The sequence below is a fragment of the Paroedura picta genome, chromosome 16 (genome assembly GCF_049243985.1).
Source record: "Paroedura picta isolate Pp20150507F chromosome 16, Ppicta_v3.0, whole genome shotgun sequence".
In the NCBI taxonomy this organism is placed as follows: domain Eukaryota; kingdom Metazoa; phylum Chordata; class Lepidosauria; order Squamata; family Gekkonidae; genus Paroedura; species Paroedura picta.
The window spans coordinates 2745909-2772500 of NC_135384.1; the positions used below are offsets into that span (position 1 = coordinate 2745909).

At 53.9% G+C, this 26592-nt stretch overlaps 2 protein-coding genes across 2 annotated transcripts in view; one reads left to right on the top strand and one right to left on the bottom strand.

Annotated features, from left to right (window-relative positions):
• Positions 1–938: 938 nt before the first annotated feature.
• On the bottom strand, positions 939–10066 carry LRP10 (LDL receptor related protein 10). Its single transcript, XM_077314067.1, has 8 exons — positions 9608–10066; positions 7954–7992; positions 7639–7771; positions 7188–7372; positions 6471–6677; positions 3967–4813; positions 3657–3786; positions 939–2641 (listed from the first exon to the last, which is right to left on the bottom strand). The coding sequence occupies exons 1-8, from the start codon at positions 9723–9725 to the stop codon at positions 2084–2086; spliced, it is 2217 nt and encodes a 738-aa protein (XP_077170182.1). The 5' UTR covers positions 9726–10066; the 3' UTR covers positions 939–2083.
• Positions 10067–15277: 5211 nt separating this feature from the next.
• Positions 15278–26592, top strand: part of MMP14 (matrix metallopeptidase 14) — a 21464-nt gene continuing 10149 nt past the window's right edge. Inside the window, exons 1-4 of the mRNA XM_077314069.1 lie at positions 15278–15597; positions 21034–21182; positions 24316–24438; positions 25776–26083. Coding sequence (XP_077170184.1) covers positions 15499–15597; positions 21034–21182; positions 24316–24438; positions 25776–26083 — 679 coding nt within the window. The 5' untranslated portion in view covers positions 15278–15498. The remainder of the gene's footprint in view (positions 15598–21033; positions 21183–24315; positions 24439–25775; positions 26084–26592) is intronic.

A 26592-nucleotide genomic window follows, 5' to 3' on the forward strand; every position in this document is an offset into this window, starting at 1 on the left:
AGTTGGCCGGAGCTGGAAGCGAAGTTCATCCCCCTTTCTAGGAGTCAGCCTTGGGATTCGCAGTAAGAGAGGACAAAACGGCACACTGCTCCTTCAAGTTTTTAATGATCATTTATTAACAAATCTTTTCAAGGCAACAAAAGGTGAAATAACGGACAGAACGGCACTGGTTAGTAGTCATGGCTCAAAGACATCCGACAGTGCAAATATTTGCTTCTCTAGCTCAACGCAGTCACCGTTATCCAAATGCAACCGTGGGGGGACAGAAGGAACTGGTGTCTTCGCCAATTTCTGGAAAAGAAAAATCTCTGCAAGAAATTTTATATAAAGTCTGGGCCGGCAAACGACCAAGGATTTGTTTAATGCTATAGCTGGTCTTGTTGGGGGGATCAGGGCCTCTGCAGCTTAATTTTGTTAGGGGAAAGTTTTGCACAGTGGCTCTAGAAGGGCAGTCCCTGAATGGAGGCCTGAGACCCCAGCTCTAAAGATATTTGGGGAATCTCCTTGAGGCCGATCCATTTCTGTCAGATGACATCAGCAGTTTGCACTGCAACAATAATTTTGAGTGGGATGCGTGGCCTAGCAAATCTGACACGTCTGTCTCACCTGCCCAATTTGTTTTCCTATTTCAAAGCCGACTTTGCAAACAGAGATTTATGCCTCAGGTTCCAGCTCATGTTGCAAGCGGGCATAAAATTTACACATTAAATTAGCCACCGATACGGTTCTCCTTGGCTAGGCCCACAGTGATCTTTTACAAGCATGACAGGAGAATCGCAGCCGAAACCTACTATTTTCTTTCCGAAATGCCTTTGATATGGCTTAATTGTGGGTTCTTTTAAAAAGACGAATACCTGTTTGGGCGGAGAGTCAACAGAGATTTTATGTTTACCGTTTGCCACACCGAGCTAAGAAATAAGCGTTACGTATATCCGTCATCTTTTGTCAGTTTTTAATCAAACACAGCGGAGATTCAAAAATAACATTTAGAAACACATCTTTTCCCCACACTTACAGCCTCCCATGAAGCCGTAATCTCACCTCATTTAGAAATAATAATTCCTTTCTAAAGGATTCTAAATGCAGAGATAAGCCCCCACCTTTAAAAACCTATAAATATTTCCAGCTCAATCAAATCCACTGTGCATCCTTTCTGTCATCGTAACTGAAAAATCGGCAACAATCACGGCTAGATTGCTTGGACTGCTTCATATAAAATTTTCCTTATTTACAGCTGATTGGGTACGACAAGGTCTTGTGCAAAAATTTCGCTCCTCTGGCTGGAGTTTAAAAAATAATTTACTTACAAAACGTCAATAGATCAAAATAGCTTCTGTCTTTGCCTTAAAACTATTTTCTGACCACTGCAAAAAAGGGGAAAAAAAGACTTCCAAGGGAGTCTCCAACTTTTAATATCTTTTTAAGCTTTGTGACCTTTCTAGAAGTCTTTCTGCGACGTCATTAAAAATAATTTCCTTGCCGAAAACGCATCGTTCCGTTGACTATTGATTGCTAAACAAATCTCTCTGAGGCTTTTCCTCTTAAGCGGAGGAATATGATCGTGTCTCCCTGCGAGAACATATTTATTTTCCATCCTCCCCACCTCCTCACTTTGTAAGAACATTTAAAAAAACGTCAAGTGCCTGTACTTCTGCCATTCTCCCAAAAAAGCCCTCTTAGTGCCTGCTGAAATTCAGCTTGTCGCTCGTGGGCCTGAAAAAAGATGAAAGCACGGCTGGACCCAGAACATCTTTTCCCGTGGCTTGTTGCAACCCCCCCCCCCCCAATAATCCCAGATGACCAACATCCCCTTTGGAAAATGTTACTTAGCTGGCATGTAAATATTCAATCGCATTAATATCTTGCATCCTCCCGTCAGGCAGAAGGCGGGATTGTCGCTGTGGCCCCAACCGTCTCCTCTTGAACCTTTAAGGACATTTATTTTTTAAAGGCCAGTCAGTTATTTGTTTCCTACTTTGTTCGCTATTAACGGGCTGTGAACTTCTTCAGGGGAATGTCCAGTGTTAGACCGGGGGTAGAGGTAGGGTCAGCTTGGCCGGGAGGGGCAATCACGGTGGGGCTGTCAGGTCAGAAGGGGTTCGTCGTCCCACGTTGCGTCTGTGTCCTGGAGGTGGGGCTCGGTGAGAGGCACCAGTAACACGTCGTCTTCCTCCTCGGGGGACGGCGGCACGCTGAGGGTATCGCCGGCGTCCGCAGAGTACGGAGGTGCGGGGGGAAACAGCCGGACACGGAGCGTTTGCATCATTCCCGAGAGCCGTGGGGTGGGAGGAGGGCGCGGGGCCCGGGGCTCCGGCAGAGGCTCGGGAGTAGGCGGGACTTTCTGAGGAAGAGGCGGGGCCTGTTCTTCACGCTGGGCGGAAGTCGTGTTTTCTTCCCCCGGAACCGGCTCTGGCGGCGTCTCGGGAGCAGAAGGGGAAGAAGAGGTCGTGGCGGTCGTTACGGCGGTCGGGGCGGAGGAAGACGGAGGGGGCCGAGGGAGCAGTCCCCACCGACGCATGCGCCTCACGAAGCGGCGCAGGAAACGACTGCGGTGTGGGTGGCGGCCCCCGTTGGCGGCCGTGGCGGCTGGGTCACGGCGCAACAGATGGAGCAGAGACCGCAAATTCCCCAGCACCGAGTTCTGGAAGGAGACAGAAAGAAGTCAGCGGAGACGGGAAACCAAGTTCAGCCTCAAGCAAGGAACGCGGAAAGTCGCGGTCCTGTCAGGGTGCCAAGAATTGAGATATTCCCGGCTTTACTCAAACAGGATTACGGCTGGATTCCTGTGAACTAGTTCTGCCTGCGCGAAATAGCTTCTCCCGCAACGAGTCCTTGAACAAACGGAAGTGCTGGCGGAAGGGGAATCCTCTACTGCAGGGCACGCGAGCACATTCCCGTGGGACTCCTTCACCGGTTTCACCTCTGTGTCCCACGGTACCTTTGATGGCTCAGAGCACCTGAACCGGGGCAGGTGTACAGTGGAGAGAAATTTTTAAACTGGCTATGTAAAATGAGCATTTTATTGAGACCTCTTTGAGCATAGGTCAGGTCAGTGGTGCCCAAATATTTTAAATAATAATAATGCCGTCAGGACAATGTTCCAAGTGTTCTGGCAGAGGCTCATGGGAATTGTAGTCCATGGACCTCTGGAGAATCACCCCTGCTTCCATTGACCTGGGGATGCCGTTCTCATGTGGTTACCATGCCTGGGACCGGGCCGGAGCCTGGATGCCGACTCTTGTCTCAAGCCACCTCCTTTCTCTCCTCCCCTCAGTCCTCGAGCATGGCAAGGAGGCATGGCCAGATGACATAACTTCCGGCCCAGTTCCAGGGCTCCTTGAAGCCTGAAAGAGATTTCAAGGGCTCCCACGGACAAAAGCTTGAAAAAGCTGGCCTAGAAGAATCTAGCGGGCCACCAAGCAGCCCAGAAAATGAGGTTCAAGGCTAATATTTAAGATGCCCTCCATCAAAGTGCCCCGGAACTGGGCCAGAGGTGTGGCTGAGCCCATAAAGACAGGAGATAGGGGAAAGGTCAAAGAACCCCTGGAGAGCTCTCTCAGGCCTTCACGGAGCCCTGGTGGGCAATCCCTGGCCTCAGCACTCGCCTTAAGGCCTATGGCGAAAAACAAACAAGGCACACAGCGGGGCCCTCTCACCTGGCTGGGATGCTCCGTGGGGAAGCCGTCGACTGGGGGGATGACGCCGCGAGCTATGAGCTGCCCGTAGGAAGGAGGGGCCTGCCGCTGGACCATCTGGGCCTCCAGCCGTGACATGGGGGCAACGATCCTGCAGAGGGGGAAGAGTCAAGACAAGAATGACCCCTCCCCTTCCCAGACAGCCCTTCCTCATCTGCGGCACCGTCTGACAGTTCCCTTGCTTACCCACCTGGACCTCCATCCCTCCCCAGCGCCTCTCATTTCGGCCCACGTCTCATAGAGCCCCTGGCGGCCGGGCCCCGCCCCTCACCCGAACTCGTGGCTCCGGAGGGCGTACAGGCGGCAGGTGCAGCCCAGCGCGATCACCAGGAGGAGGCCGCACACCAGGCTGCCGATCACGGCGGCCGTCACCACCTTCCGCGGGAGGATGTAGGAGCAGTCCGCCTCGTCGGAGCCGTCTGCGCAGTCCGCCTGCCCGTCGCACACCCAGCTCTCGAAGACGCACCGCCCGTCCCGGCACCGGAAGTTGCCCGGCTGGCACGTGCGGCAGCGGCGTTCGTCGGCGGCGTCCGCGCACAAAGTCTGGTAGTTGCAGCGGTCGGCGGGGCCGTAGCAGGCGGCCCCGCTGGGGCCTCGTCCTCCGCAAGGGAACTGTCCCGGCGGGCAGCCGTTGCACCCGTCCTCGTCAGCGCCGTTGGCGCAGTCCCAGACGCCGTCGCAGCGCTCTGTCGCGCTGTAGCAGGTGGCGCCTTCGCCGTCTTCCCCGCCGCACGGGAAATCCCACGGGACGCAGTAACCGCGCACGTGGTAGGTGGCGTTGAACCCCAGGCGCAGCGTCCCTGGGACAGCCTGGTACACAACCCACGCCCGACTGGAGGGGGAGTCGACCGAAACGACTTTGCCGTTGCTGGTGTAGTCCAGGTTGCGCAGGAGCCGGGGCTGGGGAGGGCTGCCGGGGGCCCCCTCGAACACCTGCAGGGAGTCCCGGACGTCCAGGTCGATGTGGGTAAAGCGGATGCTCAGTGGGCGGCTGTCGTGGGCATCCAGGGACCACCGGCATTGGGCAGCCCCCGGGCGCGCCTCCAGGGCAAACGCTGCCGAAGAAATCACCCCGTAGAAGTTGTCCAGGGAGGCGTTGCACGGTTGGGGTTTCCATTCTGCGGAAACAGGAGTAAGGAAACGAGAGCGGAAATATTTTGTTTATTTCTTAGATTTCTATACCTCACCTCCCCTGGACGGGGTCGGGGGAGTTCACAAGGTAGCATAGAAACAGTCAATAAAACCTCCCCAAACCAATGAAAACAATAACTAACCCATTTCCCCTTCTCCCCAGCTGCCTTCTTTCACCAGAGGGATGGGAAGACACACAAAAGAGACAGGAATTTTATTTCACAAGGCGGAAACGGACAGAAATGGCTTGGATTCCCCTCCTTCCCTTCAAGATGACTTTAAGGCATTTGAACAGGCCAGTTTCCTCTTTCTGCTGTTTCCTTTCCTCCCTTTTCCCTGATGTTCAGTTGCTGTCCCTGTCCTGTGCATTTTAGGGACAAGAATTCTACAAAGAGCCCCATCTTTTGGTTCAAGGCACGGACCAGAGGGAAAGGGGAAAAAAAGGAAATGAGTTGGGGATAGACAAATGAACAAGGAGAATCGGATGGATGGGAAAAGGATGCCGTTTGGAAGCGGCCACGATCCGGTGGCAGAGGTTGTACTGCGGCCTCAGAGTAATCGGTATTCCTCCCCCGGCATCTCCGCTCACAGGACGACTCTCCTCTGCGTGAGATCTTGGGAGGATCTTTGCCAGTTTGAGACAGATGGAGCGATGATCTAACTCAGGAAAAGGCAGCTTGGTACGTGACGTGCCAGGACCGGCAGAATTGGACTTATGACAGTTTTTACAGTTATATACATACAAGGCACCTTACAGGCCAACATAAGCAAATACGCGTCCAAGAACATCTCCCAAGAGGAAGAGCTGGGTTTTTTTTTTTTGGTACTCTACTTTTCACTAGGAGTCTCAAAGTGGCTTACAGACACCTTTCCCTGCAACAGACACCCTGTGAGGTAGGTGGAGCTGAGAGAGCTCAAGGAGAACTGCTTTGCAAGAACAGTCTGTGTTCTGTGACTAGCATGAGGTCACCCAGCTGGCTGCATGTGGAACAGGAGCAGGGAACCAAACCTGGTTTTCCAGATTAGTACCTGCCATTCTTAATCACTATATTGGCTCTTACAAGGAGTTCACACCCAAATTTTGACAGAGGTAGGGAAAGAGAGAGTAAAAGGAAGAAGACAGGAAAACAAGACATGGTGGGAATCAGAATGGAAAGCAGTACTAAAATGAGAATTATTAAAGATCTGGATCTGGATGGAAGGATAAGCCCTGCTGAGGAAAAAGCTATGCTTGCAAACGGGAAATCCTGCCTCAGAAATCATTTGAAGTCCTTCAATAGCAAATGTACAGATGGGAGTAACCTGCACATTATTACACACAAAAAAAGCTTGGACAAAGAGACTGATCTAAAAACAGCATACATTTAACCGTTTTAAAAAAAAATACAAGCCAGGATCAGTCGCTGGCTGAAGCAAAGAAGCAGAGGACAGAGATAAACGGCAAAGCTAGGCTGGGCTCTGAGTCCCTTGAAAAGGGGAGAGCAGCAAAGAAATCAGCAGAAAGGTGGCCCCCTGTTGCCTGGGATACTTAAAGTGATGGGCTGTGGCAGGAATCAATCCATCAAACCCACCAATCAATCGAATCCCTGCTTTTGATTATACCAACCATTCCAGTTAATCGGGCATCACCTCCCCTCAGCCTACCTGAGGAATGTCTTTGCAGAAACTCAGAGCTCTCCGTTGCCGCTCCTCCACTTGGCTGGTCCAGCCAGGGGGGCCAACTGGTCCCTCTGGCGATCGGGTACCCCCACCCGCTGGCTGGACTCGCAGGGGCGGCGCCATTGTCTGTGCTCGAGCACCTGCGCCCCTGGCCACAAGACGTGGTGATCCTGGGCTTGGAGAAGGTCCATTCTGGGCGAGGAAAGGAAGAAGCACGAGTGAAGGCAGGAAGTGGGGAACAAACTGAATTTAGAATTTTAAATGTTCTGCTTTTATCCATATACGGATGGTACCTCGAATTGCTGTGATCTGCCTCCAGCCTTTTAGGACGAGCGGAATAAAATAAAATAAATTTTAAAAACCTCTCATCTGAACTGGGCCCAACAAAGTATTTGGCTCCAGCACCTTCCTGACCCGGCAAGAGGAAGCATTTTGGGCTTTTAGGGTCAAGAGGCAAAATTAGGGGCCAAGTCACAGTGAGGCCAGGAAGGGATGCTTTGGAAGACCGGGGGAGCGGTTGAAGGGGTGAGTGGGCAACGGGAGAACACAAACAGACATACGCAGCTAGATGGTCTGATGGAGGAGAGAACGGGATCGGATGCACCGATAGTTAAACAGGGAAAAGAAAACGGAATAATCTGAGTCTTTTATGACTTTCTAGAGAAATTTAGCGTTGGGGACATCAGATCCATGGACACGTACCTCTCTCGTATTTCAACAGAAACCCTTCTCCCACCATGAACTTCCAGCTGTAGCTCAGCGTCACGTTACCCCCCTTCATCTGGAGGGGCTCCGGAATATTGTAGCCGCAGAGCTTCTTGGTCGGCTGGAAGGGCGTGTGGATGGCCAGAACTTCCGAGCCACAGATGAGGCGGAACCGCTGGAACCTGCAGGAAACAGGGCGACAAAGAAAAGCGTTGATGGACGTCAGGTTTTCTTCTCCTCTGACGATTCTCCTGAGGAAGCCCTGCGGAGGGGCAGTGGATTCATGCACAGATGGCACCGGGGGCCTCGAAACGGCAGCTGTATCCGTGGAAACTCCAGTTAGACCAAGCCCGTCTCCGGGAATCTTCGCTCTCTGCAGACCCCAGCTGTGGTTGGGCGTTCGGCTTTACGCGGACGAGGGTTAGCGTGCGCATGCGGTGCTCCTCACCTGATGGAGATGATATCGTCAAGGCCACCGAGAATCACCCAGTTGCAGCTCCGGTACGGCATCCCCTGCACGGACGGGCTACGGATCTGGCCGGGGAACTCCCTCCGGATGTCAGGGTGGCCCGGACAGATACCTGCGGGAAGGAGGAGAAGGCCAGGAGAACAGTGAGTCCAGTTTTCAGCAGCCCCCGCCCCGAATAACATATCCCAAACTGTTGTATCGAAGATCAGAATTCTGGGGCCGTTCCAGGACATCTAGCCACACGAAGACGTCTTTTCCGTCTGCAAGGCCCCGTCCCTGAAGCTCCCCACTCACCCATGAAGGAGGGGCTGCTCTCCACCGCCGGAACGGCACCTAAGAGACGGGAAGCATGGGGAGGATCAGCTCATGTGTCCACTGACTGAAGCCGACAGCGTTCAGAAGTCATGCATCTTGTTAAAGAGTCCTGCCTTATGAGCTTCCTTGGAGCACAGTTGTGTTCTGTCAGAGGCGTGAGGTTTTAGCTGCAGTGCAGTTGGCAAACACGCCCAGCCTTCCGAGAACAAGGAAGTGTTCAGAAACAAAAGTCTGTAAACATTGTCTTATCACCTTCCTAAGCCAAAGCTTGGGGGGACACAATAGGACGTAACTCTTCCTGGACAGCACACCTGCAGGACCACGAGCCCACCCCCAAAAAGTGCCCAATGGGAAGCTCTATTCCGCAGCCAGAAAGTCCCAACTCTGACCAGCCGTGTCCAGTCAAGGACTCCTTTCAAGGACACCGCTGCTGGGTCAGACCAGGGGTCCATCTGGTCGAGCATCCTGTTTCAAACAGTGGCCGAGAGCTGGGCAGAGAGGCCGAGGCCTTTCCCTGCTGGGGGTAGTGGTTACGAGCAGCGGCTTCTAATCTGGCAACCCGGGTTTGATTCTCTGCTCCTTCACATGCAGCCATCTGTGACCTTGGCCACCCCCAGTTCTCTCAGAGCTCTCTCAGCCCCACCCACCTCACAGGGTGTCTGTCGTGGGGAGAGGAAAGGGAAGGCGATTGTGAACCGCTTGGAGAGACTCCTTCGGGTAGTGAAAAGCAGGCTATAAAAACACACCTCTCCGCAACGAATCTATCTAATCTCTTTGTTAAAAGCTGCCTATACCTGTGGCCATCACTACACCCTCTGGCAGCGGATTCCGAATTTTAACGACTCATCGGGTCAAGAAGAATGTCCTTTTCTCCACCGTCAATTTACTGCCCATCCCCCGCATTAGGTGCCCTCAAGTTCTAGCATTTTGGGAGAGCCATAACAAGCTCTCTTCTCGCTCTACACAATAATAATTTTTTTTATAAACCTTCGCCCTATCGCCACACTACAGCGACTGTTCACCAACGTACCCCCAACAGCGCACTACCCAGTGATGCGAAGATGTGGCCAAGATAACTCGCCAACTCTGACCGGCAGCTGCTCTCCGGAGTCTCAGATTTGAGGTCTTTTGGATCCCCTGGTTTCTGGAGATGCAGAGGATCGAACCTGGCATCTTTCCAGTTTGATCTCCCGCACCAACCTTCAGGGTGACCCAGGTTCGAATCCCCACTGGCTTTGGGGCAGTCACATACTGGCAGCTAACCAACCTCGCAGGGCAAGCTGCTCTGGGTCCCCAACTGGGGGAGGAGGGCAGCAGGAGGCCAGGAAACTGACCAAAAGGATGGCCTCCCTTACAGAAATCCGCCAAAAGACAAGGTTTTTAATCCAAACGGCTTGGACCCTCGATTTAACTTAATTCCCAAACTTAATTTACAAGCACTGGATTGAGTTGTCAGAATTTTTGGAACGTCTTCTGACGTTACCCGCCCCGAGCCTACGGGGAAGGGCGGGCTATAAGATTAAAATTATCACTATTATTAGAAGACGCATCAACTCAACCTCCACGCAAGCTCCAGGGGGGCGCAGCCCAACATCAAGCGGACTCCCTCCCTGCCCTCCAAAACCTCCCTTACCCCAGAGAAGCCCAAGGACCAAAGCTCGGGCCGCCCCCGAGGGCATCAGCAGCGCCGGCGACCCCCGGCGAGGACGGGCCGGCGCTGGAGCGTGGGGCTGGCCGCCTGGTGCCTCCATCGCCTGCCGGGCCGGCAGCTTCCCTCGGCCCCCGCGGCCGGGCTTCCTCTTCGTGGGCGTCCCAAAGGGAGGCAGGTGGCGGGGAGGGGAAGAGAAGCGGCTTCCTCGCTCCGGATCGGCGCCCGATCTGTTTTGGGGCAGCCTCCCGCTCCGCTTCGCCTGCTTCCTGGCTTGGAAACTTTGTTGCCCTCCTCCGCTTCCTGCCTTCGCGAGTGGCCCAGCCGGGGAGCCTCACGTGACGCCGCCCGCTTCCTCCCGACCTGGCCCGGCCTCATTCCGGCGCGTTCACACACGCCCAGCCGCCGCCCGTAACCCCTTCGGCGCCGCCCGCTTCTCCGAGGACGGCCCCTGCGCAGGGCGGAGCGGCGGCGGCGGCGGCAGCGCGCTCGGGTCGCGGCCGGACGCGTTAAACCGGAGTGACTCTGGTTTGGAAGCGGTCTGCTCCCCGGCCGCTTGCAGGGGGCAAGGAGTGGTGTGGCCGGCCTCCCAAGAAGCGCGCTCAATTTCGCGACTTCTCCGTTAAACCGGAGTGACTCCGGTTCCCCCCTTCCCCCAGAAGCAATCGTGTGCCCCATCGCATGGATCTGGAGGGAGGGCTCGGCTGTTCTTGGGGTTTGTTGTTGTTGTTGTTGCAGATCGCCCCCCAGGAAGTGATGGGCCGGGCTTTTTAAGAATTTTGACTCTTCCGCCCCCGCCTCAATCCGGAGCGCGCCCCTTGGCTGCCGCCGGTGGCCACCTACTGGCTCCGGAGCAACTCTGCAAGCCGGAGCAGGCCTCGGAGCGAAATCCAAATAAAACGCAGGAATCTAATGCACTGGCCCTCTTTCTGTGAGCGCAGGCAAACATACAAGACACACAAGACACACAACCTCCCCACAGGCTATTCCCGTGCCTCCCTTTCTCTCTGGCTTCTCTTTCTTCTCCCCATTACAATGTCCATCTATCCAGTTAAAACCATACCCCGTTGAGGCTGTCTAAAAAGCCTTTTGCTTGGCATGCAGAAGGTCCCAGGTTCAATCCCAGGCACCTCCAGTTTAAAGGATTGGAAAGACTTCCAGGTGAGATCCTGGAGAGCGGCTTCCAGTCTGAGCAGGCAATTCTGATCCTGTTGGACCCCAGGCCTGATTGATCAGAAGGCAGCTTTGAGCCCCGTGTGTGTTGGTGGCCCTGCGAGAAATAATTGCAAGACTAGAGCAAGATTTTCCCTCGCCACTTCCTTGGAAGCAGGCAGGCAGCCTTGGGTGGGAGCGAGTGTCTGTATACATCTGCCAAGGACGGGCAACCCTCAAGCAACAGAAACGGGCCGCAATCCATGGACGTTCACGCCACAATAAATCTGAGGGCCTTCACAGAGCGGCTCTGGCACCAACACGCTGCTAGCCCTTTTCAGATTTTTGGGAGGAGAGCAAAGGAAAGCGTTCGGCAGGGGGCCTCGAAATTTTATTTATGCGTCTATTTAAAGACTGCTCTTCTGACAGACTCGGGGCAGATCATGTCATCTAAGCAGCAACATCAGGGCCGAAACTGCAGAAATCTGAAAAAGGCATAAATATGGATGTATTTATTGATTAAAATATTCGTATCCAGCCTCTCCTTGCGGTTCATGGTGGCTGACGATAATAGTAAAAAAAAAAAAAAACCCAACTCCCACGACATCGCGGGTTAAACGATGCAAGGAGAAATATTTATTAATTTTTATTTATTTATTTAATAGTTTATTAAAATTTTGTCCCGCTGCTCCTGGCACAGCCGGCTCACAACCGTAAAAAATGGTACAATCTCTAAAAACAGTCTCAAAGTGGCCGACAAACACCTTTCCCTTCCTCTCCCTACAACAGATGCCTTGTAAGGTAGGTGGGGCTGAGAAAGCTCTGAGAGAACTGTGACTGGCCCCAGGTCCCCCAGCTGGCTGCATGTGGAAGAGCAGGGAATCAAACCCGAATCTCCAAATTCGAGGCTGCCACTCTTAACCACAACACCTCACTGGCTCTCCATGTACAAGAGAAGATGAATGAGTTTTTATACCCTGTTTTTCACTACAGAAAGGTGTTCTGAAGCGGCTTAGAAAAACCTGTCCCTTGCTCTCCCCACAACAGATATCCTGTGAGGTAGGTGGAAAAGTCAGGCGGCAGTTCTCCAGGGTCTCCGATGGAGGGCTTTCGTATCCCATACAACCTGGTTGTTTGAACTGGAAATGTCAGAACTCGAACCTGGGACCTTCTGCCTGCCAAACAGAGGCTCCTTTCACGCACGTGATCAAAGGTACGTTGAGATCTTGTTGATTGTGTGAACTGAGGTAGTCAAACTGCGGCCCTCCAGATGCCCATGGACTACAATTCCCATGAGCCCCTGTCAGTGCTGGCAGGGGCTCATGGGAATTGTAGTCCATGGACATCTGGAGGGTCGCAGTTTGACTACCCCTAAGACAGAATTGGGAAGGGGTATTTTTTGTACCAGTAAGTGCTTCACTTTCTACCTGTCTTTACAATTCAGGTCACGTGAGCCTGAAATTTAGGTTTCGGAGTGGGATGTGCCAAGTTGCCGTGAAGGCAAGGAAACCTCTAGGCATGTGCAGAGTGCATTTCCCTGGCTGATGCAGTCACTGCCACGTGCTCCTGAATCTCTGACTTAATGAGTCCTCCTTTTGTGTTGAATTTAAGCCTCTCAAATGCGCCTCTGCCGGTGGGATATCAGGACCGCAGAAGACCCCCACCCTCACGGACTTGTCCTGTTCCTGCTGTTTCGTGTTTAAAGAGGGGTCATTGCCTGGGAAGCGCACGCTCAGAGAATCCTCACCCGTCTCCGTGAGTACAGAAACAAGGCGCGGCAGGAATTTGGGATTAATCGATCTGGAGCAAAAATGTATAATTTGGTCTCTCTGATGCAAGAAGCCCTTTTCCTTTCCTTATTCTCTCCCCCTCCCACGCCCCGCTCCGGTTCCTTGGAATTTGGATCTCTCCACGCTGGTCTCCAGACGTGGTTTGCATTCTGCTGGCGTTGACATTTTGCTGATCCCAGATATATTTTTTTTAATTTCCAAAAAAAAAAAATCGTTTCCCACTTCCTCTCCCTCCTTCCCTCGTGTCTTTTTTGTTTTATTTTCTTCGAGTGGCTAGAATTTTGGGCGCTTGGGCTCTTTTGGGGAAGGGGCTCTCAGTGAACAGCATATCTTCTTGCTTTGGCTACTTGGGGGGGGGAGATTGAGGTGCAAAAAGGTGGGAGTAAAGACAGAGCAAAGAGAGGTCATTGGAAGAGAGCAAGAGGTCCTCCATTCAGGGAAGGGATGTGGGGGTGTATTGATTCGAAGTTGGGGGGTGGGGAGCTGGATTCTAAGATGCCCAAGTTCTTATGGGGCGGCTAGGGCAGAATGAAGGATCCAGGGTGTGAGAGGAGAGGAGCTCCCCCTTGGCTGTTCTCCCAATCTCTGGCGTCTGGTTCCAGGGATTATGGGGGAGTGGAGGGGCTCGTCTTACTCAGCAAAACTGAGCTGGGTTGAGTCAACTGCAAGAGCCAGTCTCCTCTCCCTTCGTTCCCCAGCAGGGAAGCGGACAAAGGCCCAAAAAATACATGTTGATGGGGGAGAAAAATCTGCTGAGGATGGTGGGGGTGGGGGAATGGGAAACCCACATCCTGCTCCCAAATCAACAACTTCCTCCGATCTGATTTCTTTCCCCCGATCTCTTCTGTTTCCTTCGAGCGAGCGAGCCCTTCGCTCAGCTGTGATTGCATCCAGGTATCCCTGCGGTCGGTGAGGAGGAAACAACTGAGTTCAAGAAAATACTAAAACACTACTGAGTTCAAGAAAAGAACACGGGGAGCGTTAACGTCCTCTGCACTCCCCCTCGCCTAGATCCCTCCCTGCTGGCTAACATTTCCAAAAGACCACGAGAATTATGATCATGGCTCTCCATCTATTTAGGCCCTAAAGCAATAGCCGAAGTCAGGGGTCCCCAACGTGGTCCTCGTGGGCACCTTACCTGGGACCTGCCAAGCAGTTTTTTAAAAACAGACAGGGCCAGGCTGGGCTATTGTCCAGCAGGGACCTCTGTTGGGTCACCAGAGATCTGATTGACTCTGAAATAGCAGCAGCTTTTGTGCTGCAATGGGAGGGTAAATCTAAGGACAAACGTCTGTCTGTAAGGCAGAGATTGGAACACAGGGCCCTGCGCAAACCGCTGGCTTATGTGGCTTGTCCTACCTCCAGGGTAGATCTGACCACCCAGATGCCTCCTTGGAGAGAAGGTTTTTTCTTTTTTTTTAACGTGAGCCGTTGTGGAAGTTATATGCTCAGGCTCAGGCGAACCTCCAGGGGGAAGCAGCAGCCCTGCAGCTGAGCCTTCCAACTTTCCCGAGGCCTTGGGCCAAAACAGACGAAGAATAACCCTTAGGAAAGCTCCCTTGAATAAACACTGGCCAATCCTTTGCATTGTTCGGCCTGCTTCTATGAACCACCTGGGGGAAGTCAGGCCAGGGCGAGGGTCTGGCACCCAGCCCTGCCTCTCCACCTCCATTCCCGCCCCTCTGGAAGCCGGGACGGAGGACAACCCAGGAGTTCTGGCTCCCGGCTCCCTGGTTCTGGCGTCCGCTCCCAGAGCCAGCAAGAGACTCCAAGATTCCTACACTCCCGGGGCTGGCAAAGGGAAACCCGGAACTTCTGATTCTTCTCCCAGCTGAAACCAGGGGCCCTACCCCCCACAGCAGCCCAGGAAAGAGGCCCAGAAATTGGGAGGGGGAGGGGTCAGCCCTCTGGCTAGGTCCCGTGATCCTTCATGATCTGGGAGGATTTATTCATTCTTTTTCTTCTGCCTTCTCTTACCCTTCCATAATTGCATTCTTTCCATCCTTCTCTTTTCTCTCTCCCCAATTATTTCATTTTCTTTCTTTCTTTCTTTCTTTCTTTCTTTCTTTCTTTCTTTCTTTCTTTCTTTCTTTCTTTCTTTCTTTCTTTCTTTCTTTCTTTCTTCACTCTCTGATCTTTTCACTGTTTCATTCATTGTTTCCCCTTCTTTGTCATCTCTCTCTGACCCTTTCTTCTGTCTTCCTTCAGTCTGTCTCTGAGCCTTCCTTCCTTCCTTCCCTTAGCCCTGAATCCTCTTCTCCTTCCTTTCCTTCCTTCCTTCCTTGCTTCCTTCCTTCCTTCCAATTGCATTCTTCCCATCCTTTTCTTTCTCCACTCCCCGATTCTTTTGTCTTTTCCCTTCACCCTCTGAACTTTTCACTACTTCATTCATTCTTTTCCCTTCGTTCTCTTTTCTTCCTTCTCCTTCTGAGCCTTTCTTTTTGGTCATTCTTCAGTCCCTCTCCGATCCTTCCTTCCTTCTCTTTCCCTTCTCGTCTTCCCAATTCTTTCTTTCTTCCCTCCCTGCCTCCTGCGGCCCCGCGCCATCCCCCTCCCCTCCCCTCCCCGCGGCGTGCCGGGCGGAGCCGTCCGCGTTCCCCCTCGCGCTCCTCCTCCTCCTCCTCTCCGGGCGCGGGGGTGGGAGTTTCCCCGGCCTCCTTGGCCTCCTTCCTGGCTGCAGCCCTCTAATTGGAGCCAGACCCCGCGCCGACCGACCACGTCTCCACTTGGGGCCGCCCGAAGAGCCACCAGCGCCGCCCGCCCGCCCGCCCGGCAGCCCGCGAAAGACCCGGCCAGCCGGCCGGCCAGCCAGCGAACGAGGCGCGGGCGGGAAGGGAGCGCAGCCGCCGGGGCGCCAGGGGGAACGCGGCGTCGGAGCTAGAGCCGGAGCCGGAGCCAGGCCAGCCGTCCGTCCCGGGGCCCGTGGGAGGCGCGATGCGCCCGTGGGCCGCCCTCCTGCGCCTGCTGCCCGTCGCCCTGGCCTTGGGCGCCCTCCTGCAGCCCGGCTGCTCCAGCTCCCGCTTCAGCCCCGAGGTGAGCCGCACGACGCTCCTGGCCCGCCGGGGCGCACGGCTCGCCGTCGGATCTCCCCGGCCGCGCTTCTGCTTCCGTCGGCCCCCTGCCCAGGGCTGATGCACGAAGGCCTCTGCCGCCTCCACCTCGGCGCCTTTCCGCCCTTTCTTCGCATTCCGTTCCCGGCCGCCCTGCCCAGCCCAGCCCATCCCATCCCAGCCCCGCTCCCCCCTGGCTCCTGCGCCCTCCCCCGTCCCCTCTTCCCAGCCCGAGATGTGTTCTGCAGCTGCGGGGGGACCTGCCAAGGCCTCTTCGCTCCCGTCCCTCCGGGTGCCAAGTTCCCCCCTTCCCTTGCTGGGCTGCGATTCCGATCCCTCTCCCAGCCCCTCCGCCTTTCCGAAGGGGAGGCCTGGAAACTTCGGGGCCGGCCAGAGCGAGCCGCGCTTCCTCTCCCGGCTGGGGACCCTTCTGCCCCAACCTCATCATTGGCCCCGATGCCCAGACCCGAAAGCCCATTTTGTCCCCTGCAAGGGTGCTTTGGCATGGCGCCTCTTCCTCCCGACCCCACTTAGGCTGCCTTTCTCGTGCCATTTCTGGCCCTGCGTCCCGAACCCTCTCTTGGAGGGCTGTCGCTTCCGTAGCTCCTTTCCCTTCACTGTTGTCTCTTTGTCCCGTCTTCTTTCCTTCCTGCCTTCCTCTGCCCACCACATGGCCTTTCTGCATCTGGTTAGCCATCTTCTGCTGGGGTAAATCTTTGCCGGGGGGGGGGGGGAGAGCCGTTTGGTTGGCCTTTCCCTGGACTCCCATCCCAGTCTGGTGGGCTTTCCGAGCCAGTTGCAAACCTCTTTGGCCAGACGTTTTGGGGACTCTAAAGAAGAGCCGTCAAAACTTCTCTCATCCCACTCTTTGGTTCTTCCAGAAAGGACGGCCCGTCGCCATCCTGTGCGTCCCTCTATCTGCCTTTGTCAGGTAGGGCAGAGCCCCTAACCCAGGGGTGGCCGGACTGTGGCTCTCCAGGATGTCCGTGGACTACAATTCCCATGAGCCCCTGCCAGTGCTGGGAATTGTAGTCCACAGACCTCAGGAGACCCACAGTTCAGCTGCTTCTGCAACTTCTTATCTGCATCCTCTGCCATGCATCCCTCCAGAACTCTGGCTCCCCCCCCCCCCGGTGTCTTTTTGATCATGCTGCTCAGATTGTGCAATTGTTCCTTGAAAGATGAAAACAAACCCTTTCCCCCTCGCTCAGCCTCTGTCCGGGCTCGGATCAAGGGGGTGGGGTGGGGGCTACGAGTGCTGCAATCTCCCCCCTCTTTTTTGCCCACCCACTGGTCTTCCCTGGTCCAGGAATGTCACCTTTGGCTACCGTGGAAACTATTGCAGCAGCAAAAGAGTGCTGGGTGGGAGGGGGAGTTGAATGGAAGAGTAGCTCACAGATTTTCTTGGAGGGGAATCAATGGATACTAAAAAGTCTTTCAGGGGCAGAGGAATATCTTGCCAGTGCTGGCAGGGGCTCATGGGAATTGTAGTCCACAGACCTCCGGAGAGCCACAGTTTGGCCACCCCTGGGTTAGAGTGTCAGTTTATGATTTGGGAGGCCTGTGTTCGAATCCCCGCCCTGCCGCGGAAGCTTGCTGGGTGACCTTCGACCAGTTGCACACTCTCTGCCCCAACTACCTCACAGGGTTGTTGGGAAGATTAAAAACGGAAGCGAGGAGAACCAGGGAAGCCCATTGGGGAGAAAGCTGGGCTATAAATGGAGAACGCACCCATTGTAAATGTGAATTCATAAGTCAAGGAGTATATGAATGAACCCTTGGAGCAGTGGCAATTTTTCCTGTGGGGGAGGATGCCAGCCTCCAGGCGGGGCCTGGAGATCCCCTGGAATTCCAGCTCCTCTCCAAACTGCAGAGACCAGTGACCAGGAGAACATGGCTGCTTTGGACGGGTGGGGGGTGGGGGGTGACACTGTGGCATTGCACCCACCAAAGTTTCTGTCCTCTCCAGGCTCCATTCCCAAATCCCCTGGGGGGGAGGGGGGATGACGGACCTGGCAACCCTTCACTAAGTGTTCCCAATGAAGGGGGGAGGGCGGAAAGAAGGAAATTGTCCAGAGTGGAAGGGGAGAGCCAGACAGAAATGGCCGTCGCTCCCTCCCCCCATGCAGGGACAATTCCTGCATCCTTAGTCGCCCGCAGTCCCGGCAAAAAGACTGATTGGGCGAGGGCTGCACGAATCCACGGAACGAGGATGTGAGAGGACAGACAAAAGCGAGCCTTGTGCGAAATCTCCCTGCTGGCCGGCCAGCGGGAGAGGACAATGCCTGTGCATTCCCGGGAGGAAGGCTTGGGCCTGGGGTGGAACGCCAGAGTGGGCCGGACGGCGGCCGGCTGCACCCAGGCTGTGTGGGCGACCGGTTTTGTTTGTGTCTCTTCCTCTTGCAAGGGATATTTTTGGGACCTCGAGGGTGACACACAAGGCGGGCTGTTTTTAGGGCCTGCTCCGAGCAGGGGAACGGCTGAGAGTGGGGGAAAAAGCGTGGGTGCCAGGGCCGTATTGGGATCCCTCCGCTGGCAAAAGAGCAAGAAAGGAGGGAAGGAAAGAGAGAGGGGAGGGAATAATTGGCGTTGCTGGAGGCTACAGAAATTAGTCAAGTTTCTTGATGCTACCAAGGGACCTCTACTGCATTCCCTTTTCCTGGGGCTGTATGTTCTTTCTCTGAAAGCAGGAAGCAAGATGCTCATTTAGGGAGTCTAAAATATTTATTTTTGCAGTGGCATTCCTGCCAACGTTTCGAAAGGACAAACAAAGAGATTTACCCCCCCCCCCCCCCGCCGCCCTTCTGCCCAGCTACTTGATTCATTGTAAGGCCATATCAGGGCACAGTTAAGGAGATTTAAGGGCATGTGCAATTTTTTTTTTGAGGCACGGTGGAAGAGTCTGTCTCGTTCCCAAACCCAAGGTCTCCTCTCCAGACCTGCGGATGGCTGCAGACAGAATGAATCACTAAAGAGATCAAGAGGTGGGATCTGGCACATGGTGACAGGCACAGGAAGGATAACCTCACAAAATTCTGCATCATAGACTGTGGTTGATTTCCAGAGCTATGGCCGGGCAGGGGAAAGAGAAGTTCAGTAAATAAAAGTCGTAAATCAGGATTGCTTAGCGTTCCCCAAACTTTTCACGAGACACACATTCCAGAAGGTTTGTCTTCAGTTTGTGACAGGGTAGGAGATGCTGATCTTAAGTGAGCCTACCCGTTGTGTTTCTGGCTGAGTCCGTGTCCCTGAGGACAGCTGACGCTGCCTTCAGGAAGGACTGGTACAATCGCACCTGATTTGGAGACATGTTAGAAAGATGCCCTACTCATGCAGTGGAAGAAGGTTGGAAAGGGGGTATTTTCAGAGCAGAGACACATACAGAGATAAGGTGGGCAACCTCCTCTGAAAAGGCATTTTGGAGTCATGGGAGGGGCTCAGTGCTATCCTACGCAGAGTTATGTCCTGAGCCAGTAAGGGAAGAGCAGGATACAAATAAAACTTTATTATTATTATTATTATTCCGTGCCATTTGGCTGTGCCCCAGAAGTGGCAGGACCTGAGTCCAAGAGGGCACAGAAACAGCCCACGAAAGCAAACAGTGCAGGGCATAGGGCAGTGTTAGCGCATGGATCCCTTCTCATGTGTTCCCTCCCTCCCTCTTTGCTTCTTTTTCACTTGGAGCAGGAAGCCAATGCTGCTGTGTAACAGTTCACAGAATCCTTGAACCACAGAGTGGGAAGGGGACTCCAGGGTTATCTAGTCCAGCCCCTGCAGAACGCAGAAAATTCACCTCTCCCTGCCCGCCCACAGGGACCCCAATCCCATGCTCAAAGGATGCCCCTTCCCCAAAACCAGAATCCCTGGCCAGTCTGTCCCGGAGGCAGTTCACCTCCCGATCCCCAAGTGGCAATGTGCATTTCCCTGGGCCTGCAAGGAAGGGCCACAAGAGAGCCAAGCACGGACACTGTCCCTCCCGCCCACCCGTTAACCATCTGCCTTAGTTCACATCATGGAAAATAGACCAGTCTGGGCCTTTTTTGCGTGGCTGATCCAGAAAGCGTGGCTAGGGGCATTTAGGGATGTTAGAACCGCCGTGCTGAATTCCGTGGCGTTTGCGGAACGGGCAGTGCCACCCGGTCTGTTTGGACCCAGTTTGCGGAGGCGTTAGCAGGCAGTGTGGCTCACCCCTGGGCAAACCCACAGGGGTGCTGAGCTCGGCGTGCGCTGAATAAAGCACCTGCAGGCCCTTCTCAGACCCTTTAGGAACCGTTTACTGTTTGGCACAGCTTGGAAATGCGTGGACGGTGGATCGGAAGTGGCTTATTCAGCATGGGTGACCACCATGCTTGTGCTCTTGGATCACACCCAGCCTCTTTGTGCCTCTGGCTTCCTTTCCCAGCAGCACTTCCCTTGAGCTGCAGTGCGTGGGAGGCCAGAGAACTCGAGAAGGGACGGACTAGTGGAAGATCCTATTTTGGGGCTGCGACTTGGTCCGTCCAAGCCCTTGCTCCTGTGCCACGGAGCTCCATCTGGACTCGGCAGGTTCAGAAACGATAGTTATGTTGTCGGTGTCGGTTCTGAGCCACAGTTCCTTCCAGCTCCTCTCTGCCTTGAGATGCTAGCTTTCTACAAGGAAGCATTTCTTTTTGCCTGTGGGGGAGCATCCAGTCACGGGAACCCACGCTCCCTGAAATGCCGCGGTCTGCTTTGCCCTCTTTGTCATAAAAAGGGACAGGAAAAGCAAAGTAGAATAATCTGGGGCCCTTTAATTTGACATTGAAGCCAATTCCCCACTCCAGCAGGCCTTCCCCTGAGAGCAACCCCAAAACGCCTACAGGTCCCCCCTCAGACTCCTCCTCCGTGGCCTGCGCCAGTCTGACCTCTCTGGGGGTTTCTCTGAGTTGTTGTTCCTGTTCTATTATTGTCGATCAGATTCACTGATATTAGGTTAATTTATACCACTGTAGGATTATTGTTGATGTTATTTTTGACTATGTTCGATGCTTAGGTCATTCCATGTAATACCACACAATGTTGTATGTAAACTGCCCTGAGCTGTATGGGAGGGTGGTATAAAAATCTAATAAAGAAAGATAGATAGATAGATAGATAGATAGAGAGAGAGAGAGAGAGAGAGAGAGAGAGAGAGAGAGAGAGAGAGAGAGAGATGGATGGATGGATGGATGGATGAATAGATGGATGGATGGGTGGGTAGACAGACAGACAGACAGACAGACAGGAGAAAGAGAGAGATGGGGAGAGAGAGAGGGATGGATAGATGGATGGACGGATGGACAGACAGACAGATTTATGGATGGATGGATGGATGGATGCCTCCTTGCGTCTGGCTGAGGATGCATGTGGTGTAGGCGTTTCCCCCCCCCTTCTCACCCCCTTGTTGGGACTCTCCCTCCAGGCCTGGCTGCAGCAGTATGGCTACCTGCCCCCCGGAGACCTCCGCACGCACACGCAGCGCTCCCCCCAGTCGCTCTCCGCCGCCATTGCCGCGATGCAGCGGTTCTACGGGCTCCAGGTGACGGGCACGGCCGACTCGGAGACCTTGAAGTAAGTGACCTCTTTCCCTTGCCCACGGCCTAGGGACAGCCACGTGTGGTTCCCACCCCCTCTGAAGTCTGAAGGGATTGCAGCGATGGGGCTGCAGTGACCGTGACATGTGGTTTTAGCCGCGTGGTTGGTGCATGTGATGTTTAATCAAGGCTCGATGGAGCAATGGGGGAATCTACAAATGGATCTCCAGTGTGGATTCATGTGTTAATGGCGTTCTTGAGGAATCTCTCGGGTCAGGACTGCAGCGGGGCTTGTGGGGGACTTTCCCCTTTTTCGTCACACCGTTTTTCCAGCCCTGAGTTCCCCCGCATGGAAAAACTTCGGCCAGTCACAGCTCTCTCAGAGCTGTTCTCGCAGAGCAGTTCTCTCAGGGCTCTCTCAGCCTCACCTACCTCCCGGGGTGTCTGTTGTGGGGATAGTCATGGGCTGCTCCCTGTGGTCTCAGTTCCCAGGGAGGAATGTACAGGAGAAAATGACCCTCGATCCAAGCCATGTAGGACCAAGCAAGACGCTTGCTTTCTTCGAACCTGGTCTATAAATTAAGACTTCTTTCTTTGAAACGTGACAATAAGTCAGGCCCCTCTAGCTACCGCCTTCAGCAGCAGGGCTACGGCGGTTGGCCATTTTGTGGACTGGGGGCAGCTTCTTGTACGACGGATCTTTGGCTAAACTGGAGGGAGAGGACAGAGTCGTGACGTGGGTGTCTAGAGGCTGGTTTCGTTCCAGACGCTTTTTTGGCTGGGACCGGCCTTGATGAAGTGTCTCGGGATAAAAAATGGCTTTCCCAAGCACAAAAGGCCTCTCACAAAGGACAGATCTCGGCCTCCGGGCAAGAGAACCTTCCAGGGAACGGACTCAAGCAGGCGAGAAGCCGACTCACAATGGCTCTCGAATGACCCAGAAAACTCCCTCGAGGATCCTCAAAAAGCTGGTGACAAGACATTTTGAAACCACCTAAAAGGCCCTGATGGAACCCGGAGCAAAATCGGGTTTGTGGTTCCGTCTGGGAGGACGGACACCTGCTTCCAATTCCCCAAAGTGGCACACTGACAACCGTGGCTGGGCAGCATCCTGTCCTTGGGGGTGGCCTTCGTTTTCCAAACGGGCGAGCGAGGCTTGGCGTAGTTACGGCTGACCAGTGGAACTACACACCACAAGACGCTGGCCGGCGTTCAAAGAGGAGGGTTTTAAATAAGTCCTAGGAGCAATTTCAGGAGGGAAGAGGGTGGGAGCCGTCCAAAACGTTGACTCTGTTTGGTGCGATGCTAGCTGATTGTAAGGCAGTCCCGAAATTCATAATTAGATATCTCTTGGCCTGAAGTCAGTAATTAGATTTCCCTTGGCTGGAATGAGGGTATGAATCTGCCTTGGATTGCCTTAGGTGGTTTGTTCATCGAGCTCTGCATGACCCTTGCTTTGGGGTCGCTTGCAGGGGTCCCTAAAACCAAATTCTTAAGTTTTGGGGCCAGAGTCTTAGTTACGTTGTTCAGGGGATGTGTGATGTAGCCTTAAACTGAATTAGACCGTCAGTTCATCAAAGTCGGTACTGTGTACTCAAATGGATAGAGATCTGTCTGGTTCTCTGATAGAGATCTTTCACAGCACCTAGTGCTAGGGATGCCAGCCTCCAGGGGAGACCTGGAGATCCCCTGGGATTTCAGCTCATCTCCAGACTACAGAGGTCAGTTCCCCCTGGAGAAATTGGATGTTTTGGAGGGAGGACTCTATGGCCTTTTTCCCCAATGAGGACTCTGTCCTCCCCAGATTCAAACCCCAGACCTCCAGAAATTTCCCAACCTGGCAGCTGTACCCCCCCATCTCCCGGTAGTGGCCAGTTGGGCACCAGCAACCCCCTTTAGTACCTCAACAGGGGGTGCCAGGGATTGAACCTGGATAGCATCTGACAGAGAAGCTGATTCCGTGAAAGTTCAAGGGGGTGGCAGGTTACAGTGGGTGAGCGATAGGGTTGGGAGTGTCCTGCATTGTGAGGGGGGTTGGACTAGATGACCCAGGAGGTCCCTTCCAACTCTGATTCTATGATTCTTTGACCTTCTGCATGCCAAGCTGCAGCCCTTCCCTGGAAGTAGTAAGCCCTTTATTAAAACTAGCCAGTGTTTCATGCTAAATGCAGCCTTCTGAGTCACACAGGACTCTTTGTTAGGCTTCACAAGAAATATCAGTCTGTCTTACCCCACAAAACAATTCCCCCTCAAGTTAACCTAACATATCTAGGGCAAGCTTTCTCAGCCAGGGTTTTGTGAAACTCTGGGTTTTCTTGACAGTCCTGGAATGGTTTCCAGAATGGGTGAGAGTTAATTCATTTTTAACCTTTTAAAAATTTTGTTAAGCATTTATCCGGTGATACGGCCATATATGATCATGTTGACCTGCTGCACCCTCCCAAAATGGCCACTGATGGGCCTGGAGGGGGTGGGAAGGGAGTGCCCCCTGATGGGCATGTACACAGCTATTCTTCCCAACTATATTTGGCACGATTGTGCCACTTCTGGGATATCTCGAAAATCTGAAGAATGTTAGTTGTTTATTTTACAGCCCACTTTTCACTACCCAAAGGAGCCCCCAAAGTGCCTTACAAACCCCTTTCCCTTCCTCTCCCAACAACAGACACCTTGTGAGGTAGATGAGGTTGAGAGAGCTCTAAGAGAACCGCTCTGTGAGAGCAGCCTTAAGAGAACTGTGACTGGCCCGAGGTCACCCAGCCGGCTGCATGTGGAGGAGTGTGGAGTCACACCCGGTTTTCCAGATTAGGACCCACAGCTCTTTAACCAGAACACTCCAGGCTCTGGGGCAGTAGAAACCTTAAATCAGGGGTTTACAACCTGGTTCTCGGGAGACCCTGGTTTGCAGAGAGCTCCCCGGGAGTTAGGCAGCCTTTCCCAGAAGTCCGGATGGCCGCGGACATCACTAGACATCCCTGGATCCCACTTCTCCTGGTACTCTCCCGGCCTAGTCTCTGTTTTCACAGTGGAAACAGTAATTGATCGATCAGTAATTGATTGATTGACTGGCTCCCGCATCCTGCAGCCGCCCCCACTTCTCCAAGCCCCAAAACATTTCAGGGTCGAAAAGTTGGAAGAGTCCTCCGCAAACGTTTTCCCCTTTCTTCCAGAGCTATGAAGAGGCCCCGCTGTGGCGTCCCGGATAAATTCGGCGCCGAGATCAAGGCCAACGTTCGCCGCAAGCGTTACGCCATCCAGGGGCTGAAATGGTCGCAGTACGACATCACTTTTTGGTGAGTTTGGGAGGGGGGGAGGGGCCGGGCTCGGGGAAGGACGCAGGGGGTGGGGAGGGAGACCGAATGGAATATCCTGATCAGTGACCGGAAGAGGGGGGAATGAAAAGCAGGGGGCATGTCCGTAGACACGCCGGTGACATCATTCCGGTGATGAAATCTGAGTGGGGTTTTTTTTGACGTTGTACAATGTTGTGGTGCAAGACAGGAAAGGAAACACATCCGTTTTGGAAAGGGCGAATGAGCTCCGGAATGAGAGTGGGAGGGATGGGTGGAGAGGCCAGTGCAGAGACCCCCACCCCTCAGCCCATAAATAGAAGCCCCCTAGTCTGTTTGCTTGCTTGCTTGCTTGTTTGTTTATTTATTTATATTTATATACCACCTTCCCCGAAGGCTCAGGGCGGTTCACATAAAACAGAACAGAAACAATACAGATATCTGTGATTAACAATAATGAAGTGAAACAACAAGCAACGTGGAACAGTAGAAAAAAATGTGGCAAACATTAAATTAACATTAAATTAAATTTAAGCCAGGAAGTTGCCTTCCTTGGTCCACAGAGATTGGTATTGTCTATTTCAGGGTTGGTCAACCTGTGGTCCTCCAGATGTTCATGAACCACAATTCCCATTAGCCCCTGCCAGGGGCTCATGGGAATTGTAGTCCATGAACATCTGGAGGACCACAGGTTGACTACCCCTGGTCTATTCTAACTTGCAGCAGCTCTCCAAGGTCTTAAGCACAGGTCTTTCACATCCTCTCCAACCTGATCTCTTTACTTGGCTGGGGACCGAACCTTGGACCTCCGGCAAGCCACAGCCCCTCCCTTAAGCTGAGGTGTGCTTGCTTTCAAACGTCTCTCTGCAAAATTCCAGGTCCAGGTACTTAACCAGATTCCAAGACCCCAAGGAAGCACTGCAAAGTCAGGTTCTCGGATTTTGGAGTTCGGGAAAAGATCTCATGTCTGTTTTGGGAAATTTGAACTCCCTGTCTTCCAGCGGCGTTCAGGTTTCCCAAAACAGCTGAGAAAGGGAGGCATCGCCCTTTCACCTGCGCTCTCATGATTATCGACTCCCTTGTGCCCTTTCGGCCCCTGTTGAGGGAAAACGTAATTTGGGGCTGGGAAAGAGGGGGCACTTGGAGCCCGAGGGAGACTGGAGGGTGTGAAGGAGCAGGCATGGCTGGGTGAAGAGGCGAACAGTCGGCCATGTGCCCGGGAGGGCTTTGTGAGTCTCCCGAATTTGGAGTGTCACACATCTGGGGACCCATATAACAAGGGTCAGTGTCGAGAGGAGCCCATCGCAGGGCCCGGGACTCAAATTCTGTCTCCGCCGCAGCATCCAGAACTACACGCCCAAGGTGGGGGAGCAGGCGACCTTCAGCGCCATCCGGCGGGCCTTTGCCGTGTGGCAGTCGGTGACGCCACTGCGCTTCCGCGAGGTGTCCTACACGGCCGTGCGCGAAGGCCACGAGCCCCAGGCAGACATCATGATCTTCTTCGCCGAGGGCTTCCACGGGGACAGCACCCCCTTTGACGGCGAAGGAGGGTTCTTGGCCCACGCCTATTTCCCAGGCCCCCACATAGGGGGAGACACCCACTTTGACGCCGCCGAGCCCTGGACCTCCCGGAACGACGACTATACCGGTGAGACGCAGTTAGGGCGGCTGGCAGCCATTGCAGGGCTGGGAGAGGGTGGGGAGACGGGCGGGGAGGGGCAGAGGGTTGCGTGCGTGCAGGGAGGACGGGGAGAAGGCGTCCGTGGGCCGTGAGTCACAAAGCAGCGTGAGTCGCGGCGGAGAAGGATTTTGTGGGCAATCCCCGTCCTATTCACCAGCGTGAGGCATTTGCAGGACTTCCCCTTTCCAGTTCCCAAATAGTTCGGAACCCGTGATGTAGCTCACCGGACACGGAGCGAGAAGGGAGAGACTTCCTCAGATAGAAAGCACCCCAAATGCTCTTTGGAGCCAGCTCTGATTGGGTCAGGGTTTAGGCCAGGGGTAGTCAAACTGCGGCCCTCCAGATGTCCATGAACTACAATTCCCAGAAGCCCCTGCCAGCGAATGCTGGCAGGGGCTTCTGGGAATTGTAGTTCATGGACATCTGGAGGGCCGCAGTTTGACTACCCCTGGTTTAGGCTGTAAAAGGAAGAAACG